Source organism: Nematostella vectensis, chromosome 6 (assembly GCF_932526225.1).
Source record: "Nematostella vectensis chromosome 6, jaNemVect1.1, whole genome shotgun sequence".
NCBI classification, from domain to species: Eukaryota; Metazoa; Cnidaria; class Anthozoa; order Actiniaria; family Edwardsiidae; genus Nematostella; species Nematostella vectensis.
In genome coordinates this window covers 14414488-14436512 of record NC_064039.1, presented here as the reverse complement: position 1 = coordinate 14436512, position 22025 = coordinate 14414488, and the positions used below count along the sequence as shown (strand labels likewise).

General features: G+C 41.0%; 1 protein-coding gene and 1 long non-coding RNA gene across 6 annotated transcripts; one reads left to right on the top strand and one right to left on the bottom strand.

The window, feature by feature from the left end:
* Positions 1 to 4403: 4403 nt before the first annotated feature.
* LOC116619738 lies at positions 4404 to 18890 on the bottom strand. 5 transcript variants are annotated; one of them, XM_032384821.2, is made up of 6 exons: positions 18759 to 18890; positions 17714 to 17831; positions 11366 to 11979; positions 10915 to 11054; positions 9984 to 10114; positions 4404 to 5470 (listed from the first exon to the last, which is right to left on the bottom strand). In XM_032384821.2, exons 3-6 carry the CDS (start codon positions 11971 to 11973, stop codon positions 5366 to 5368), a joined length of 984 nt encoding a protein of 327 aa, XP_032240712.1. In that variant the 5' UTR covers positions 11974 to 11979; positions 17714 to 17831; positions 18759 to 18890; the 3' UTR covers positions 4404 to 5365. The 5 variants fall into 5 exon arrangements, with proteins under 5 accessions (XP_032240712.1, XP_032240715.1, XP_048585344.1 ...); XM_032384824.2 differs by lacking the exon at positions 18759 to 18890 and adding an exon at positions 18625 to 18693 and having other exon boundaries at positions 11366 to 11978; XM_048729387.1 differs by lacking the exon at positions 18759 to 18890 and adding an exon at positions 18625 to 18693 and having other exon boundaries at positions 17725 to 17831.
* A 44-nt stretch (positions 18891 to 18934) lies between these two features.
* On the top strand, positions 18935 to 21158 carry LOC116619739. Its single transcript, XR_004296823.2, has 2 exons — positions 18935 to 19819; positions 20487 to 21158. It is a non-coding gene; the product is annotated as an uncharacterized LOC116619739 (long non-coding RNA).
* Positions 21159 to 22025: the final 867 nt, after the last annotated feature.

The window sequence follows — 22025 nt, the reverse complement described above, 5'->3', positions numbered from 1 at the left end:
ACGATAACCTTTAAGTGAAATCTAAAGCAATTTATTCTCCACAGGAATTTTGATTGATTTTAGCGCCTTTTAGCCCCATGTTTAATACCGGAAACTACAAAGTGAGGACAAAGTGGTGGTATTTTTTAACCTCAGTCTCTATAGTAACGCTATGTGTCAAACTATAAATAGTAAAGTTTATATCTCTGGTCTTGCAACAAGAGAAAGGTATTCCTCGGTGAAAACCTTCTCGAATGCTTAAATAGTATTCCCAACTAGTTCTACTGTAATTGCTCGATACAAGAGCATAATTACTACGATTTGTCTAATAATATGTCTGATTGAATTGTTAGCTAAGGGAATTAGCGGGTTTATCATGCCTATTACTCTCGGGCTTCGCCCGACCGCATTCAGAGAAGTTGGCACGAGTTTGCGTGTTCTTGGACGAGCCCTAGGACGAGGTACAAAACGAGTCTTAACAAAGTTTGTCTCCGTCTTGTGTGTCAAAACCACTTGTATCGTAACTAGCCATGTCAAGCAATGACATGAGTGGGCGATCACTCACTCACTCGAGTTTTTAAACAATGTTTTCAAGCCAAGAAATGCATGCGCAAATTGCAATGTATGGTGGCCTTAATTTGTGAAGTTTTGCCGACATTCCTTTGCTTACCATATGTGCAAATTTACTTACCCGATACTTGCTCAAGTAATTCTTTTATGTATTCTTTTATAAATAAAGCGCATATAGATGCGATACAACATTAAAACGGCATGATTCTTTGTGATTCTTACCTGTAGTAAAATGCCACCCGGCCACCGCTATTCGCAGCAGCCAAGAGGCCATGCTTGTCTCGCTGATTCAAGTTCAGCTTTACTAACGCCGCAAATTCGTACGAAAAACTTGCCGCCGAAAAAGTCAACAATGAATTCAGAGCTGCTGTCAAAACGTGATTCTCCGGTTCTAGATTTCTCCCCTCACACGATCGAGTGACAGATAGCAAGCCATGGTAACAATGGATTTTTTTCCTCCCAAGTCTGCAGAATAGCACCGAAGAGCCAACATTTTCTTGCAAAACACAAAGACCCCAGCAAGAAAAATGTACAGCTACCAAGAATGACAATCTCGGTGCATAAAGCAAATGTTGGCGCTAGGTTTATTTGCCTTCACGTGAACAAAACCCCGGATGGAAAATGAGAAAAAGGTGGTGAAGGTAAAGGTTGTCGTCAGCCTTGCGATGATTGGCTCACATACCAGCTTAATTAGATCTCTCAAGAGTGAGCAAACTGCAATATGTCATGCAGACTATACGAGAATAAACTTTCTCTTGTCTCTACCCTAGCCCAAGAAGCACTATTTGCCTACCTCATAAAAACAAATCGAGGTTAGTTTGGTCCATAGCTAGCTTTGCCAACTCTTTATTACCAAGCGGCTTTAGACCCTTGTGTGTCTGTACTCTGCAATATTTCGAGACATTGATCGACATAACTGATAGCTAACATTTACCTTTGGATAAGAATTAACCAACTAATTAGCGCTATGTTCTATATTTGTTGCGAATTGCGTGGGAAAATGCCATCAAATATTCTTTTGCCGGAATTTTCCGTCTTATTTATTTTTTTTTCCTCAGACTATGTGTTGATGAGAATACTTCTGTGTGATATGTCAAAAAGGTTTTGAAATGTTCTCTAATGTGACCCAGAGTTTGAAACTCAACTCCAGAAAGACGCACTGGCTCGGCCGCGAGGGCAACAAGGGAACATTCTCGGCCCGGTGGTAACCTCTAACACACACAAAAGATTTGAATACCAAGGCTGCGGCAACAGCTCACAAAGCTTGGAAGAGACACCGTCTTTCTATTAAAGACGACACCGTTTGTTGGTTTTGTAAGTGCACAAAGCTTCTCAGATTTAAAACTAGACCATGGTAAACCTTAGCGTAAGTTCTATTTAAAGGTGAGAATTTTTCTATAAAAATAATTATCATTTATTGACTCCTGTTTTTGTTGTTTCCAATAGCAACAAGAAAACCATGTGTTGTTTCTGGTGGCCACTTCCAAAATCGCAAACAGACAAATTTGGAAGAAAGTCATTTAATTCGTATCGAATTAATACATATACAGGAGAACCAAATATTCTTTAAAGGGAGAACCAAAAGCTCAAGTGAGCATTTATCGCTGTTACCGTACCGTACCGTACAATTTCACTAACAGGCAGCTTTTTCGGACTTAAGTTTGTTAACTTACCAGAAAGTCTTTTTCTTTTCGGCTTACATTAATACGGCGTTTACATTGGATTTTCTTTCCCTGAAAGAAAACTTTCTGAAAAAAAAAACGTTATTTTGCCCGACGAATGACAACACTCGATACAACACTCAAACTTAACACATGATTTAAGAGATATTGGTGGTAAAGTTTTTGAACTGAAGAGTTTAAATCGAAAAGGATAAGATATTGTAAGAAATGCCAAATATGCTTTTTGTTATGTTCAAAGTAGGACCTTTGAGTTTGATAGAGCTTGTAAATAAAGCCTATTACAAACAAAGCCATTTGCGTAATCCTGATCGATTTGCCGGTTTAAATGCTTCTTATTTTATGATTGTGTTGCCCTGGTTGTTTACGAAGCATGTCGAAATTGACTGAATTCCCTGACACCGAAAAATGCGTTCAATATTTAGGGGAAGGGGGAGATTTGCGGTTGCAATCACAAATCCCATGATTGACATATTATCCAGGTGATTTGCTCTTTACCAAGTATCGCTATTCTCTGGCTCTTACAGAGTTTCTGATACGTGCTAAAACAGCGACAACCAAATGATGCTAAGCATGCAATTATGTGGTTCAACCTGCCAAATTATGTTTGTGAAGGTCAGCGGTTTAAGCTTTGTTTCGGTATACTCTTCGAGTGTGGAATGTGACGACGTGAGAGCGTCGTCTTAGCTTGAAAGCTCTGCTAGGAAGTTATGACTTTACAAAAACCTTAACAAGTCAACAAACTCTCGAGTTCTTTTAACAAAGATTTAATACTTTCCTTTCAGTCATGAAATTATATGGAACAGTAATGCCTGCCACACATCCAGGCCAGTAGCCGGGGGGGGGGAGGGGGGGGGGGGGGTTCGGGAAAAAAAACACTTGACTGAAAGGTCTGTTCTAATAAAGAAAAAAATAAGAACCACTCCGAGCTACCTGATAGAAAATAGTCCGCTTTATGGGTAAACGAACTCCCCCGCACAAAATCCTGGCTACGGGCCTGACATCTGTTCGATAACTCGAGCGTGCGCAAGAGACAGTAGGTTAGTTACATGCACGGGTTCTTACAATCATTTGCGGCGAGCGTGCGCGCTTTAGTACATCGATTTCTTCATTAGCAGCTTAGCGTTCTCGAGTGTTCTGTTCATACACGCTCTTGACCTGTTATGTGTGATAGCGAAAAGTGGTTCTCATGTATGAGCTTCTTCAGTTCGATTGTTATACCAGCTTTCTCTTGACAATTCCTTGACCTATTATCACATTACATTATTAGCCGTGAAAGCTCCTTGATTTCGATTGCTAAAGAAAGACCACTAGTTCCATAAACCTTCTATCGTGTGAAATATATCTCGTCCCAGACCACTAGTTCCATTAACCTTCTATCGTGTGAAATATATCTCGTCCCAGACCTATATCTCGTCCCAGACCACTAGTTCCAATAACCTTCTATCGTGTGAAATATATCTCGTCCCAGACCACTAGTTCCATTAACCTTCTATCGTGTGAAATATATCTCGTCCCAGACCTATATCTCGTCACAGACCACTAGTTCCAATAACCTTCTATCGTGTGAAATATATCTCGTCCCAGACCACTAGTTCCATTAACCTTCTATCGTGTGAAATATATCTCGTCCCAGACCTATATCTCGTCCCAGACCATTAGTTCCAATAACCTTCTATCGTGTGAAATATATCTCGTCCCAGACCTATATCTCGTCCCAGACCACTAGTTCCAATAACCTTTTTGTGAAATATATCTCGTCCCAGACGTATATCTCGTCCCAGACCACTAGTTTCAATAACCTTTTTGTGAAATATATCTCGTCCCAGACGTATATCTCGTCCCAGACCACTAGTTACAATAACCTTCTATCGTGTGAAATATATCTCGTCCCAGACCACTAGTTCCAATAACCTTTGTGAAATATTTGTACTTACGCCAGAATATGTAGAAGAGTACGTGCCAATGTCACGTGGGGGAGGGGAAGAGAGGGGAGGGAGGGGTCAAGATTATAGATTCAATTTAGAAAGGTGTGGTGTTCTTTCGGTTCCAATCTTCCCTTCCAAGTTTGACAAGAAAAATCCCTTAATTAGGTTAGTTAATTCACGTTTGTGTGATAGATAAACGTGAGAACTACTGAGAAGCAATGATTTCAGGAGAAAAGAAGCAACAAGAGAAGATTTAATTGGTGTTTATAATTTAATTTGTCATATGTACAAACTAGGTCGTAACAGCATGGGCGTGGCACCCACCTCCTGCCTTGACAACGCCTCTGCGTTCAGCAAGCGAATAGGGGCAGAGATAATGCATCGTTATCCTACTGACTTAGGCTTATCCCTCGCCTAGTTCCGACCTATTGCAAATCAAAATGCCAGGAGCTCGTGGATTGACAGCAAGGGAAAGTGGTCTCATGAAACAGCTCCTGGGCAGTTTGATTTTATCTACTCCAGAATCAATCGTCGATGCTATCGATTTATCACTGCTATAAGCATTTACAAGGTTTGTTTTTGGTCGATAGGATATAATGGGCCAAATATTTGTTTTTGCATTGTCTCATTCTAAGTTCCAGCTGTATTCTCGCTGGTTTACGCATGGAATATTCCCCAAACCCAGGCTCGTATAGTAAAGTGCATCTTAGTTTTTCTGGGCATAGTATAATTCGAGGCTGGATTATTGCGGTGGAAGCTATATTTTTACAAAGCTTTTGATTCTCTTTGTCCTAAAATTGCAAATCATAAAATTGCAGAGCGGCCACTACTCTACAATGGTACCCAGCGCATAGTCATGGAAGTCATCACTAAACATCATGTCAGAGCGAATGTCCTCCTATTAGACTTCTATTGGCCGGTCCCAACGTGGATAACAAACATCTGCTATGACGTCCTGGTTGTGCCTGACTAGGAATATACAAGTTCTCTTTCTCATGTCAAGTCTGCCTTTCTACCCTAATGAATTGTATTGGTTGGCTTTGTAACTGGTCAAGGCAGAAATCCTAGCTTTGTTCTGTCGTGCCAACAATCCCTTTCACTGCATCTCAAATCCAGCAGCACCCCTCCCCCCTCCCTCCCGCACACGCACACACGGTCACACTTGTCTGTAACTGGCAAGAGACTTGACCTGCGCTGACCTACGGATTTTCAAAACTTGTGTCCTTTTTCATCACCACACCCAAAGGCTTGAACTTTGGAGCTCTCTTCCCAGGCCTGAACCCTTTCCTTCGGTTTGGGTACCATCTCCATTATCTGGAAATAAGAATCAAGTTTAAAACAACTTAGCTATACCAGTAAAGGAAGGACGGGTCCAATTTATAAAATATTTCGAATACCCCCTTGGCAATCTTTTTCCCCCTTTTTTTCACCCCTTGACCTAAGATTCATCAACTCAATTCATAAACTCACCCTTTTGTAAGATCAAGGTTCATAGAATCTCACCCTTTTGTAAGATCAAGGTGCATAGAGTCTCACCCTTTTGTAAGATTAAGGTGCATAGGGTCTCACCCTTTTGTAAGATCAAGGTGCATAGAGTCTCACCCTTTTGTAAGATCAAGGTGCATAGAGTCTCACCCTTTTGTAAGATCAAGGTGCATACAGTCTCACCCTTTTGTAAGATTAAGGTGCATAGGGTCTCACCCTTTTGTAAGATCAAGGTGCATAGAGTCTCACCCTTTTGTAAGATCAAGGTGCATAGAGTCTCACCCTTTTGTAAGATCGAGGTACATAGGGTCTCACCCTTTTGTAAGATCGAGGTACATAGGGTCTCGCCCTTTTGTAAGATCTAGGTGAATAGAATCTCACCCTTTGGAAGATCAAGGTGCATAGAGTCTCGCCCTTTGTAAGATCGAGGTGCATAGAATCTCACCCTTTTGTAAGATCAAGGTGCATAGAGTCTCACCCTTTTGTAAGATCAAGGTGCATAGGGTCTCAACCTTTTGTAAGATCGAGGTACATAGGGTCTCGCCCTTTTGTAAGATCGAGGTGCATAGAGTCTCGCCCTTTTGTAAGATCGAGGTGCATAGAGTCTCACCCTTTTGTAAGATCGAGGTGCATAGGGTCTCAACCTTTTGTAAGATCAAGGTGCATAGGGTCCCACCCTTTTGTAAGATCAAGGTGCATAGGGTCTCACCCTTTTGTAAGATCAAGGTGCATAGGGTCTCACCCTTTTGTAAGATCGAGGTGCATAGAGTCTCACCCTTTTGTAAGATTTAGGTGCATAGAGTCTCACCCTTTTGTAAGATCAAGGTGCATAGGGTCTCACCCTTTTGTAAGATAAAGGTAAATATGGTCTCGCCCTTTTGTAAGATCAAGGTGCATAGAGTCTCACCTTTTTGTAAGATCGAGGTGCATAGAGTCTCACCCTTTTGTAAGATCAAGGTGCATAGAGTCTCACCCTTTTGTAAGATCAAGGTGCATAGGGTCTCACCTTTTTGTAAGATAAAGGTAAATATGGTCTCGCCCTTTTGTAAGATCAAGGTACATAGGATCTCACCCTTTTGTAAGATCAAGGTGCATAGAGTCTCACCCTTTTGTAAGATCAAGGTGCATAGGGTCTCACCCTTTTGTAAGATAAAGGTAAATATGGTTTCGCCCTTTTGTAAGATCAAGGTGCATAGAGTCTCACCCTTTTGTAAGATCGAGGTACATAGGGTCTCACCCTTCTGTAAGATCGAGGTACATAGGGTCTCACCCTTTTGTAAGATCGAGGTGCATAGAGTCTCACCCTTTTGTAAGATCGAGGTACATAGAGTGTCACCCTTTTGTAAGATCAAGGTGCATAGAGTCTCACCCTTTTGTAAGATCAAGGTGCATAGAGTCTCACCCTTTTGTAAGATCGAGGTGCATAGGGTCTCACCCTTTTGTAAGATCAAGGTGCATAGGGTCTCAACCTTTTGTAAGATCAAGGTGCATAGGGTCTCACCCTTTTGTAAGATCAAGGTGCATAGAGTCTCGCCCTTTTGTAAGATCAAGGTGCATAGAGTCTCACCCTTTTGTAAGATCGAGGTGCATAGGGTCTCACCCTTTTGTAAGATCGAGGTACATAGGGTCTCACCCTTTTGTAAGATCAAGGTGCATAGAGTCTCGCCCTTTTGTAAGATCGAGGTGCATAGAGTCTCACCCTTTTGTAAGATCGAGGTGCACAGAGTCTCACCCTTTTGTAAGATCGAGGTACATAGAGTGTCACCCTTTTGTAAAATCAAGGTGCATAGAGTCTCACCCTTTTGTAAGATCGAGGTGCATAGAGTCTCACCCTTTTGTAAGATCGAGGTGCATAGAGTCTCACCCTTTTGTAAGATCAAGGTGCATAGAGTCTCACCCTTTTGTAAGATCAAGGTGCATAGAGTCTCACCCTTTTGTAAGATCAAGGTGCATAGGGTCTCACCCTTTTGTACGATCAAGGTGCATAGGGTCTCACCCTTTTGTACGATCAAGGTGCATAGGGTCTCACCCTTTTGTAAGATCAAGGTGCATAGGGTCTCACCCTTTTGTAAGATCAAGGTGCATAGAGTCTCACCCTTTTGTAAGATCAAGGTGCATAGAGTCTCACCCTTTTTGTAAGATCGAGGTGCATAGGGTCTCACCCTTTTGTAAGATCAAGGTGCATAGGGTCTCACCCTTTTGTAAGATCAAGGTAAATATGGTCTCGCCCTTTTGTAAGATCAAGGTAAATATGGTCTCACCCTTTTGTAAGATCAAGGTGCATAGAGTCTCACCCTTTTGTAAGATCAAGGTGCATAGGGTCTCACCCTTTTGTAAGATCGAGGTGCATAGAGTCTCACCCTTTTGAAAGATCAAGGTAAATATGGTCTCGCCCTTTTGTAAGATCAAGGTGCATAGGGTCTCACCCTTCTGTAAGATCGAGGTACATAGGGTCTCACCCTTTTGTAAGATCGAGGTACATAGGGTCTCGCCCTTTTGTAAGATCTAGGTGAATAGAATCTCACCCTTTGGAAGATCAAGGTGCATAGAGTCTCGCCCTTTGTAAGATCGAGGTGCATAGAATCTCACCCTTTTGTAAGATCAAGGTGCATAGAGTCTCGCCCTTTTGTAAGATCAAGGTGCATAGAGTCTCACCCTTTTGTAAGATCGAGGTGCATAGGGTCTCACCCTTTTGTAAGATCGAGGTACATAGGGTCTCACCCTTTTGTAAGATTAAGGTGCATAGGGTCTCACCCTTTTGTAAGATCAAGGTGCATAGGGTCTCACCCTTTTGTAAGATCAAGGTGCATAGGGTCTCACCCTTTTGTAAGATCGAGGTGCATAGAGTCTCACCCTTTTGTAAGATCAAGGTAAATATGGTCTCGCCCTTTTGTAAGATCAAGGTGCATAGGGTCTCACCCTTCTGTAAGATCGAGGTACATAGGGTCTCACCCTTTTGTAAGATCGAGGTACATAGGGTCTCGCCCTTTTGTAAGATCTAGGTGAATAGAATCTCACCCTTTGGAAGATCAAGGTGCATAGAGTCTCGCCCTTTGTAAGATCGAGGTGCATAGAATCTCACCCTTTTGTAAGATCAAGGTGCATAGAGTCTCGCCCTTTGTAAGATCGAGGTGCATAGAGTCTCACCCTTTTGTAAGATCAAGGTGCATAGAGTCTCGCCCTTTTGTAAGATCAAGGTGCATAGGGTCTCACCCTTTTGTAAGATCAAGGTGCATAGAGTCTCGCCCTTTTGTAAGATCAAGGTGCATAGAGTCTCGCCCTTTGTAAGATCAAGGTGCATAGGGTCTCACCCTTTTGTAAGATCAAGGTGCATAGAGTCTCGCTCTTTGTAAGATCAAGGTGCATAGGGTCTCACCCTTTTGTAAGATCAAGGTGCATAGGGTCTCACCCTTTTGTAAGATCGAGGTGCATAGAGTCTCGCCCTTTTGTAAGATCGAGGTGCATAGAGTCTCACCCTTTTGTAAGATCGAGGTGCATAGGGTCTCAACCTTTTGTAAGATCAAGGTGCATAGAGTCTCACCCTTTTGTAAGATCAAGGTGCATAGAGTCTCACCCTTTTGTAAGATCAAGGTGCATAGGGTCTCACCCTTTTGTAAGATCAAGGTGCATAGAGTCTCACCCTTTTGTAAGATCAAGGTGCATAGGGTCTCAACCTTTTGTAAGATCGAGGTACATAGGGTCTCGCCCTTTTGTAAGATCGAGGTGCATAGAGTCTCGCCCTTTTGTAAGATCGAGGTGCATAGAGTCTCACCCTTTTGTAAGATCGAGGTGCATAGGGTCTCAACCTTTTGTAAGATCAAGGTGCATAGAGTCTCACCTTTTTGTAAGATCAAGGTGCATAGAGTCTCACCCTTTTGTAAGATCAAGGTGCATAGGGTCTCACCCTTTTGTAAGATCAAGGTGCATAGAGTCTCACCCTTTTGTAAGATCAAGGTGCATAGGGTCTCAACCTTTTGTAAGATCGAGGTGCATAGAGTCTCACCCTTTTGTAAGATCAAGGTGCATAGGGTCTCACCCTTTTGTAAGATCGAGGTACATAGGGTCTCGCCCTTTTGTAAGATCGAGGTGAATAGAGTCTCACCCTTTTGTAAGATCGAGGTGCATAGAGTCTCACCCTTTTGTAAGATCGAGGTACATAGGGTCTTGCCCTTTTGTAAGATCAAGGTGCGTAGGGTCTCACCCTTTTGTAAGATCAAGGTGCATAGAGTCTCGCCCTTTTGTAAGATTAAGATGCATAGGGTCTCACCCTTTGTAAGATCAAGGTGCATAGAGTCTGATCACATATGTTCTTACGCTTTTGTAAGATCTCTCAGGCTCTCACCTTGCCCTTCAAGATGCGTATGCCGATGAACACTATAGCCATGATGGTCATAGCGCCCATGCCAAACAGGAAGAACCAATAGACCTCGATGGGCTCGCCGACAATCACAACTTTTTTTGACTCGGTTTCCCCTGTAGGGTTGATAAGATCGGTGTTTTAATCGGTGATTCCTGTTGGACTATCATGACATCGGGATATAAAGTTTTGTGGTCTTTCTTTTTAGTTCAAGGAATCTGGATTTCACGATAACGTCCCTTTCTCTTCGATTTTATGATAACGCACAGCATAAATTAAAAACGACCTGTCAGATTCGACAATATTCGACACAACGATATCCTCGATTTTACAATACAAATGTCTTTGTCCAAGCGTAGATATGTCCGTCGACAACGTTTTTACTTCGGTTATGTCTGCAGAGTTATATACTCAAGTGACTACATTTGTATTGAACTGTACTAATTACTACTTCCTACCGCAGATTTTCCTCTCGCTTACTCTAGTTTGTGATAAGCAGGGCAAGCAGAGGCGGATCCAGGAGCTCCAAAAAGGGGGGCCGAAGCAGGGGTTTCAAGAAAGGGGGGCGGATTCGATGTTCTTCCGTGTATTTTCTTTTATTTTTTGTTATTTCAAAGCCATATATCTATAAATAGGGGAGGACCCGCTCGGCCCACCTCTAAATCCTGGCAAAAGGCAGATATGGGGGGAAGGGGTGTATTCCATCGTCATTGAGAAGGACTGTGTTCTAATCGAGCCTGTGCTGATTGCCACAAGGGTTTTTTTGGGGGGAAGGGTGTACCTCTCCCACCTACGCTTCCTAACCACTGACCCCCTACACTCTCCAAATGCTCCTTCAACCGGCCCCTGAATCCTCAGCCTCCCCTTTCTTACCCATGTGTTATTTGTTAGCTGGTAGGAAGCTGCATATTCTCACCTTCCTGCTCGGTGCTCATTAAATTGACAGTGACAGACGTGACTTTAAGCGGGCTGGACACTCTCCCAGAACTTATGCTGTTACTCAAAGTGTTTGAGAGCCTGTTGCTGGTATAACCGGACGACTTTCTGGTGTAAATCCTACAAATACATTAAACAATAACAGAACAAAAACTCAACAAAATCATCAACTGTGCCGGGTACCATTATAATATAATTTGTATTTTCAATAGCGTAAACCGAGAAGAGCTCGAAGAGCTCGAGAAGAGTGATAGCAACTTGACCTTAGAATCGAAGAAATTTGCAGTTGCTGTCCTTGGTCGGGAATCGGTATCGGGGCGATATGATTAAAAAAGCATGTTCAAAATGCACTTCAACTGAAGTTAATGGCAGTGTTCATAGTCTACTCTATAAGTTAGCCTCGACGCATTTATGAGTGGTCATTGTTTTACCTGTATCTGATTACGACACTCCCTTTTAAGAACTCTATAATCTCATTCCTTAAGTAGTCTTCAAGCTCACTTAAGGCGTCGTCCAGCAGTTTACTGCTGATATGCTGCAGCTCCTTGAACTCTTTCGAGGTCTTGTCCTGAAGCTTTGGATTATACTCCTGATCGACTGTCATCGTGCCATCAGCAACATCTTCTTCTCCAGGGGCCAATATCTTCTTTGCCTCGGTGGCCCTGGCTTCGGTCGAAGACATTTTACTCGGCGCATTTGCCAGGCTAGTTGGCGTCTCCCCCTCGCTGGTCCTCGGAGTGGTTGGTACCTTAGTCCTATTGCCTGTAGTGTTGCTGGGCGTGGTGTGGTCGGTTCCCAGGGTAGTGGGCGGATTGCATGGGTTTCTGTTGCACTCTCGAGTTTCACTTGGTGGCGGATCAGGAACCGGAGGTTCGCATTTTCCCGAAGGGCAAAATTGATTACGTGACTGTACCCCACTGCTGCCGCATGATGCCGAACACACGGTCCATGTACTCCACTTTGCTTGCGGAGCTGCGTTGACCTTTTCAATAGATGCGACCACGACAAATAACAAAAGCAGATGGAGTGTGGCTTGCATTGTACCCTACAAAAAAAGGTTATTATTAATGGCAGGATTCTCAAAAGACGGAAAAGAAGCATCTTAAAAAGGGTGCAAACAACTCAAAAGCAAACAACGGGAGGTGAATTTATAAATTTTAGCTCCCACAAACAGTTTTTAAACTTATTACTCTTGTAGAAAGGGGTTGAGCTTGGGTCATAAAATCTTAGGATTTTTTTCAATGATGTGAAAAATACATCGGCGGGCTGCCACTCCGTTGCCAAGAGAGCCTTAATATAATATAATCATTGCATACTGAAATGGAGGTTAAACCAAGCCCCTGGCGGATGTTTGATCATGTGATTTTTGGCAAAATCGCGCGCGGTAAAATAACAACGATACAAAGCAATCTATCCAATCAGTCGGAAAAGGCTTATTTTCATTGCAAGATTTTATTATTTCGTCGCTCTCTGACGTGATGGCCGCAGCTATACTGTGTTTATATTGGCGCGAATTTGCCAATCAAACAGTAACGTGATTTCTTAGTGCAAGTCACGTGATTTCTAAGTGCAAGTCGCAACTTAAGAGGCATCATAAACGAAATAAGGTCAATGTTTATTTTATTTGACTTTCCTTCATTATCCAACCGGCCGCTGACGTCAACTTGCCATCACGAAAAGAATGACTGCGAAAAGTAATCTGTGGACCGTGACCGCTCAAGTTTCTTCAATAAAGTCTTGATGCTTAACAATAGAACTTGTTCACCTAGTATAGACTGTATGCCATTAGGATGGTGTCCACCTACGAAAGACTATGCCTTCACAATGGTCTCTACCTACGATAGAATGTATGCCTTCAGGATGGTCTCTACCTACGATAGACTGTATGCCTTCAGGATGGTCTCTACCTACGATAGATTGTATGCCTTCAGGATGGTCTCTACCTACGATAGATTGTATGCCTTCCGGATGGTGTCCAACTGTGGTCTCCACCTACGATAGACTATGCCTTCATAATGGTCTCTACCTACGATAGACTGTATGCCTCCAGGATGGTCTCCACTTACGATAGACTGTATGCCTTCATGATGGTCTCCACCTACAATAGACTGTATGACTTCAGGATGATCTCTACCTACGATAGACTGTATGCTTTCATGGTGGTCTCCACCTACGATAGACTATGCCTTCATGATGGTCTCCACCTACGATAGACTGTATGCCTCTCTACCTACGATAGACTGTATGCCTTCAGGATGGTCTCTAACTACGATAGACTGTACGCCTTCAGGATGGTCTCTACCTACGATAGACTGTATGCCTTCAGGATGGTCTCTACCTACGATAGAATATATGCCTTCAGGGTGGTCTCTACCTAGGATAGATTGTGTACCTTCCGGATGGTGTCCAACTGTGGTCTCCACCTACGATAGACTATGCCTTCATAATGGTCTCTACCTACGATAGACTGTATGCCTCCAGGATGGTCTCTACCTACGATAGACTGTATGCCTTCAGGATGGTCTCTAGCTACGATAGACTGTACGCCTTCAGGATGGTCTCTACCTACGATAGACTGTATGCTTTCATGGTGGTCTCCACCTACGATAGACTATGCCTTCATGATGGTCTCCACCTACGATAGACTGTATGCCTCCAGGATGGTCTCTACCTACGATAGACTGTATGCCTTCAGGATGGTCTCTAACTACGATAGACTGTACGCCTTCAGGATGGTCTCTACCTACGATAGACTGTATGCCTTCAGGATGGTCTCTACCTACGATAGAATATATGCCTTCAGGGTGGTCTCTACCTACGATAGATTGTGTACCTTCCGGATGGTGTCCAACTGTGGTCTCCACCTACGATAGACTATGCCTTCATAATGGTCTCTACCCACGATAGACTGTATGCCTCCAGGATGGTCTCCACTTACGATAGACTGTATGCCTTCAGGCTGGTCTCCACCTACGATAGACTGTATGCCTTCAGGATGGTCTCTACCTACGATAGACTGTATGCCTTCAAAATGGTTTGTACTTACGATAGACTGTACGCCTTCAGGATGCTCTCCACCTAAGATAGACTGTATGACTTCAGGATGGTCTCCATCTACGATATACTGTATGCTTTCAGGATGGTCTTCACCTACAATAGACTGTATGCCTTCAGGATGATCTCCACCTACGATAGACTGTATGCCTTCAGGATGATTTATACCTACGATAGACTGTATGCTTTCTTGATGGTCTCCACCTACGATAGACTGTATGCCTTCAGGATGGTCTCTACCTACGATAGACTGTATGCCTTCAGGATGGTCTCTACCTACGATAGACTGTATGGCTTCAGGATGGTCTCCACCTACGATAGACTGTATGACTTCAGGATGGTCTCTACCTACGATAGATTGTATCCCTTACGGATGGTGTCCAACTGTGGTCTCCACCTACGGTAGATTGTATGCCTTCAGGATGGTCTCCACGTACGATAGACTGTATGGCTTCAGGATGGTCTCCACCTACGATAGACTGTATGACTTCAGGATGGTCTCTACCTACGATAGATTGTATCCCTTACGGATGGTGTCCAACTGTGGTCTCCACCTACGATAGACTGTATGACTTCAGGATGATCTCCATCTACGATAGACTGTATGCCTTCGGGATGGTCTCTACCTACGATAGACTGTATGACTTCAGGATGGTCTCTACCTACGATAGACTGTATGCCTTCAGGATGGTCTCTACCTACGATAGACTGTATGCCTCCAGGATGGTCTCCACCTACGATAGACTGTATGCTTGAGTTGTCCGTGCACTCTGTTTTACGGGATTATCGTTGGTAAGGAGTTGGGAGTACTGTCTAACGAGTTTTGCGATGGATATGTTTAAAATTTATAAAAGATTTTAAAACACCAGACACATCCAACGAAATAGATTGCAACTTTTCGTGCTTTTTAGGTTTCCGGCAATGACATCCAACGAGATTGATTTCAATTTTTCGTTTTTTAAAGGTTTCCGGCTACGATAGTCTATGAACTTAAAGATTTGTATGGAGCATTATATTAAAAGATATAAAAAAATGTGCTCACAAAGCTGTCTTGAAGTCTTTCTTGTGGTGTTTGCTTTGAAACTGTGGTCGGGGTAAGACTAATATAACCCAAGAAAAACGACGTCTTTAGTTGTACCCTGCTGCTTTTCGCCTGGTTATGAAGTAAACCCTATTTATTAGTCTCTCATTAGCAAAGTATCTGCTATAAAGCGCTTGTATATGAAAGTTGGTTGATTGCAAGAGGCGTAGATCGGTAATCGAAATCGTAGTTCGATTGTGATTTTTGTTCGCCTAGTACGATTTAAATTCGATCGAGTCTGATCGACACTTCGTTCAGATTCGATCGATTAGGCCGGGTAAACAAAGATGTCGAATTATTGGTTGGAAAATGGCTAATGCATAAACGTAGCTCCTTTTGTTGAGGCTACACCTATCCCAGCTAGCCACCAAAATGTAGGTCATTTCCTATGGAAAGATCGTCAAATAATGACTACTCTTTTTCCTATTATATCTATGTATATGCACCTGTCTTAAGGCGCCTGAAATGTGAATATAATTTGATTCAAACTTACAAAGGTATGTCAATTGTGGAAGAAAGTTATCGGTAACATAAAGTGTTGTTAGTGGGTTGTGTCTACCATCCAGTTTTTTTTTAGTCCAACTTTAGTCCAAAATTTAGTCAAACCCCCAGGCTTTTCGCGCTAATATGCATCTTTGTGTTAAACAACACATATAAATATATATCACATAGTCCCTAACTGTTTTGTCATTTTGAAACAGCTTCTTTGTCTAGCTATTGAATGTACCTGCTCTAATGGAGTACATTTGGCGAGTTTTATATTGAGGGTGACAAGATCCACACAGAAGGGGAGGGTCTGGTGAGGGCTGTTTTCCAAATAGCGCTACCTTATGTATTTATAGATCACAAATAGCTTCACGGTAGCTACATGTCAAAGTTTTTCGAGATAAGCGAGCCAATATTTTTATTGAAAAATATATAAAACGTTTAATGCATTTTATGCTGCCACGCATTTTCAATAGTTTTAAATCAATGTTTTCAGTTCTATAAAGGGTAAAATGGTTAGTAACAACTAAGATATATTAAATGTTTTCTCAAACTAACGTCAGCGCGGGCATGAATGGATCTTCGCCTGAATATTAGTGATTCGCGGTTGCACAAAGCACGGATAAACGTTATCCCGGATGTCATGGGCGGATCTAGCTTTTCGCTGAAGGGGCGGGTTTGGCTCAGTGACAAAAGGGGGAAGTTGTATCTTTTTTACTTACATATGGCTTTCCTGGCAGCCCAAAGGGGCAACCCCCCCCCCCCCCCCCTAGATCCGATACTAGATGTTATTTATTGTTTTAAAGACAATTTGCTTTTGCTTTTTAGAAGCCATCGCACTAACAGAACAATATTTTGTTGCTATCTGAGCCTTGACATGTTCTAAGATCGTGGCAAGTTTTTAAAAAAAATGTTGAAATCTCAGGCAGAGCGCTCTTATAAAAAATAGTTCTTATTATAAAAGTGTATGAATAAAGGAAAAATAGTATACAATTTAGTTGGAGTGATCACATCAATATCAGCCAATCCTGGGAACACGCCTAATTTGTGTAAGAGCCTATTTAACTTGGAAAAATGTAGAAGATTGCTTTATTTATTTCATTATTATTATTGTTGTAACATACTCACTACCCATTCCTTATCGATAAAAACATGACTTTCTCAGAGTTGCTAGGGATATGTAAAGTATTGATGAAAGGGACTTGATTACTCGCTGCAGCACTGAAACATCTTCTGATAGGGTATATAATTTATCGTTGTGAGAAACCAATTAATCGATAAAAAAGGAGACGATTGGAATTAATTATTAAACATCTTCATAATCAATGATGATTTTCCATGTAAAATAACTATGTAAATTTGTAGGGTAAGCTCAGGAAACTCTCAAAAGATTTTAGAATTTGGATTTGAAAATCAAGCCATCTTCTCCATTTTAAGCAAAAATGTGTATTGTTTTATATTCATAAACTGCAGAACTTCTTAATGTCGAAAAAAATTACCTAAATTGTGTATTGTTTAAAAAATTTTAATTATGCAGACAGCAATAAAATAATGCATTATATTTATGGTGATTTGACACCTTTAAGCTTAAGTCATAATCGTTTATTTTTATTTTACAAATTTGGTAACTCCTAAGGACCTAATTTTCAACACCTCTTTATAATTTCAGCCAAATAGTTTAAAAAGGACATACTGACGTACTGAAGATTTATTTGTGTCATGAAAGAAATGATACGTTTACCTCGGTTTAATGCTATTTTAAATGAAATGTTGAAAACGGAATGAAGATTCGAACTGCTGTGAAACTTATTTGGGATTGGAACACCCAAATCGTATGTCTCGAGTGTTTAGTACTCAACATTACTACTGAAGCCACTGTCCACTAAAATTATCAACATCATTTTAAAACCCGAATCTAGTTCTAGTATTTCTATCCGGAAGTTTAAGGTCATTGAGCTTAAGACTTAACATCGATGTTGAGTATGCTTCTAACAGTAAATTATTGATTCGAAAAAAGGAATTTAAACAACGCCAATTCTAGAAAGATTGGAGGTTTTTTTTCGTTGTGGTATATGTTTTAGGGGATCTGACAATGAAAAAGCTATCCAAATTAGTGTACTTCTTTCTTGAAAAATTCAATACATTATGAAAGGCTTACCTCTTTCGCACCTTTTTTGGGAACTATTCGTTTCCACTCTAGTTCTCTGTTCTGCTAGACTTATAGAGCTTTTGACTTAGAATGGTAGAACTTCTAGTGAAATTTTAATGATGACACCCTGTTGATAATAATGATTTTATAATTAGTCTGGCTTAGCAAATGCAAGCATTTCTAGTCACAGAATCATACAAAAATCGATGAAGTTAATTACACTGAAAAATACAATTCTTTGGATTCAGGTAATAATTTGTAAAAAAGGATTTATAGAAATATTCGTAGCGATGAGCCTTATGTGATGACATGTTAATGTTTTAATAATGCCTCCAGGGCTCCCATAAATATCACCTGCAAATTGTCATTATTTAAATCCGTCTATTCGGAGTTCACACTCATTTCGAGTTATATGATTAATAACTGACTGACTGAAGAACTCAATTTTACCAGTTCCAGAAGATTAGTTTCAATTAGTCCTGTGTTTGCGTTTCACGACATCAAATGAAATGCGCAAAGATAAAACAAACAAGACTACAAGATTGTTAAAATGCTAAGCAATTCAAAATGGGATATATCCAATCTTGGAGATTCTTACTGGTCGAGGGGGCGATCAACTCTTCCGATGTTTCTCTAAACTCCCGCGATCCCTTGGCCCAGAAGAACTCGCCCGCTAACTTACGGGAGCTCAAGACCTCCCGTTAACTTACCAAACAGCGAAAATTGTTGTTTTTGCCTAATATTTCTAGCTAAATTTATAGATCAATTATTCATCTTGAATTAGCCAAGTATAAATAATCAATTTGCAGCTTTTTTGTTGATGAAATCTCGCCATTTACAAGTGGTGTCAAGTTGTCTGTTATATTTCGGGCCTGAAGATAACGAGTGTTTGGAGAAACACCCCAAAATCGAGGGCATACCGGGGGTATCTTCCGGGTTTCCGAGTTTATCGGTAGTTTTCAGAAACGACCCCCAGCCTTGCATGTGACTATAAAAAGGTGTATTTGTTAATCGGTGACGACCTCTTTATGACTAGCCCTCTACAATAACGCACCTTACGAAAGACGAGCCCCCCGTAGTAATGCACCTAACTGAGGCCGCACAGAGACGAGCACTTCGCAGTAACGCACCTTATCGAGAAAATCCCTTCGCTATAACGCACCTCACAGAGACGAGCTTTTCGCTATGACGCACCTCACCGAGACAAGCCCCTCGCTATACGCACCTCACCGAGAAAAGCCCTTCGCTATAACGCACCTCACCGAGACAAGCCCCTCGCTATAACGCACCTCATCGAGAAAAGCCCGATTTTAGGTACCTCAATGTTTATTCTGTTTATTAATGACTTACCACTTGAAGTCTCCAACAGCGCACTCGAGATATATGCAGATGATACAACACAAGTCGCAAGTGGAAGTAGCGTTAGTGAGGTTGAGTCTATTCTTACTGAAGAGCTAAAAAAGGTGAATGGATGGGCGAATGAAAACAAAATGGTTTTGAACCAAAGTAAAACCAAATCAATGCTTATCTGTAGCAAGCCAAAGTTGCGCAAATTGGCAGGAAAGGATTTGACAGTCAGCACCGAAAATGGCTAGCTTGAATGTGTCAATGAAGTTAAACTGCTTAGCATAAGATTAGACAACTTCTTAACCTGGGACAACCACCTCAAGTACATTCACAATAAGATCTCCAAGCGACTAGGCTTGTTAAAAAGGACAAAGAAATTCCTGTCACTTTAAACAAGAACCCTGTTCTACCATTCGCTTATACAGCCAATATTAGACTATGGTGCTATCGTCTGGGGCTCGACCAAAAAACATCACATCGACGATATGATCAAGTTCCAGAAACGATGTGCGCGGGTTATCCTCGATAAGAAATGGGATGCACCCTTAAAACCACTTTTTGAAGAACTAAATATTAGAATATTGTCCCCTTCGACAAAAGAATAATCTACCTACAACCTACAACACGCACGCGCACTATAAAAGGGGGCAAAACTGGTGAGCTCCGAAAAATCTGTCAATCAAATCAGTTGAGTCAAGACTTCAAAGCGTGCGGACGTGTTTCACGGAGCTCCCGACAAACCAGAAAATGAGTCGAGCTACAGTTCAAGTAAGGAAATATTTGGTCTTTTTGTTATCAGAAACGTGTTAAAATGCAAAGGTATCTGTAGCATAAAAAAGTACAATGTTTTACAGCAAAAATCACATCTAAATAGAAAGAATTTTCTCCCCCTTTTACGTAAGTGCTAAAGTTTCCCCGTTCGGACTTAGGCATGTTTGTGGCTTTATTTCATCCTTAAATCCTCAATATTTTTGAAAAAAGAGAAACCGGTAGGTTCTTCTCTCTTTTTTATTTCAATCTCTTACGGGTTTTAGATAACCGACGACGTAAATGTAAACAAACGAGCGCACAACTTCATTTGTGTCGCTCGTATTTCGCTTCTAAAGTCCAAGGAGAAGTTTTTTTGCTTTTTGGCACGGGAGTTGTTCATTCGTCAAAGACTTATCCGCTAATTAAGTGCTTAACTCAATCTTTACCCAAGTTCATCGATTTTCTCGTATGGTATTAATAATAACCATCCCGCTTCTCAGTGAAAAAATGGCATTCAAGTTTGACAAAATGCATAAAATCTTGTAAAAATAGAAAAAGCTAATGCCTGTAAAAAAAACATTGATTGTTGCACTTAGATCATGTGTTGTAAATAAAGCGAATATAATAATTGCTTTTCTTCCTTTTTTTGTTCACTTTTTTTTACCTATTTACATTTCAATCACAGACCTATCCAAGAAAGTTTGGAGCTCAAGTCCCAATTCTGCATCTCCTCAAACCACTACTACCAGCTTTCCACTACCAGTACAATGCTAATATTTGTTTATTGTAAATCCCTGGATTAGGCATGATCAAGTGTGCTTTACATGCACAGACTGATCTATGCAGTTTACAATATCATGAAGGGAGTATATAAGCACAGTACCTGAAGATTTTCCCAAAATAAACAGTGTAATTCAGTGTAAATAAAAGCATGAAAACATTAATAAAAACTACTTGTTTTTTGAGTTGATAAAGCAGCATGCCTATAGTCATCCTCACATTGTATCATATATGAACCAGCACTGATGACAGAGCATTACAAAATATGTCCTAGTCAATTGGTATCCTACTGAAGGCAGTCTCAAGGAGGAAGATGTGAAGTGAAGGCTTATCCAGATTATGAGAGCCATGGGAATGTTAGCTTGTATTTTCAAGAATGCATCTTTATTTTATTATCTGCATTTCCTAATATTGGATGAAAATCCCAATTCCAAGCAGGAGAGATAGGGGTATGGGGGCCTGTTTCCTTTCTCAAAATATAGGAATCAGAAAACCCTTGTTGTATAGATTGTTTGTTGTTTCATCTTTTGTAAATGTTTTCACAATGATGGAAAAATAAACTGCATGGTTAGGAAAATTTAGGTTGCCTTTGTTATTGAATAGTTACACAAAATAGTTGTATAGGTAAGATGAACTACAGAAATAACACACCAATTTAATATATTCAACATATACATAAACCAAGATGTGTTGTAATGCATTATGATGAAAAGTATTTTGTAAAGATAAAGATACACATTTTAGGAACCTGGGCATATGGAGAGGAGCTATTATTTGATAGTAGGTCCTAACCTGGCTTGCTGTCTATTTCAGATTTAGATTTCTGGAGCACATAGCCATGAATTGTCAAGTGGGTGTGCCCTGACATAGATATCATGCAAAAAGCAGAAAATTTATGTCTAATGATAAAGATGATGTACACACACATTGCTAAAGACATGTGTATGCAAAGCTACTGTATAAAACATAAGTCAACAAATGTTGTAGTACTGCTTGTTCAAGTGGATATGAGTTGAATGCTCCACCCTATAAATCCTACACAGGACACTAGAACATTGTTGGGGTGAGGCGTGGGCGATGATTCAAAGAGGGGCATTTTAATTTGAAGCTGTATATCAATGCTTTATGTCTATGCCAAAATGTCTTCATATCATATCAGGACTGCATCGCAAACATTAGCATACTGTCTCTGTGATCAGTTGATTCAAGGCCATGAAGCATCATTCTGAACAGTATAGACAATATAATGATTCTTTTGTAGTCTTTATTTATACATGAAATTTCAAAATTATGAGGAAAGATAACAAAAATCTCACCTTATTTTGACATTGTATTTCACCACACTTCCAGATGACATAGTTAGTGAGTTTATCCACTTATGAGTCATCGCAAACACATTGCATCTGCACGCTGGCAGAGTGCCCCTGTCTACAAAATGCGGTGC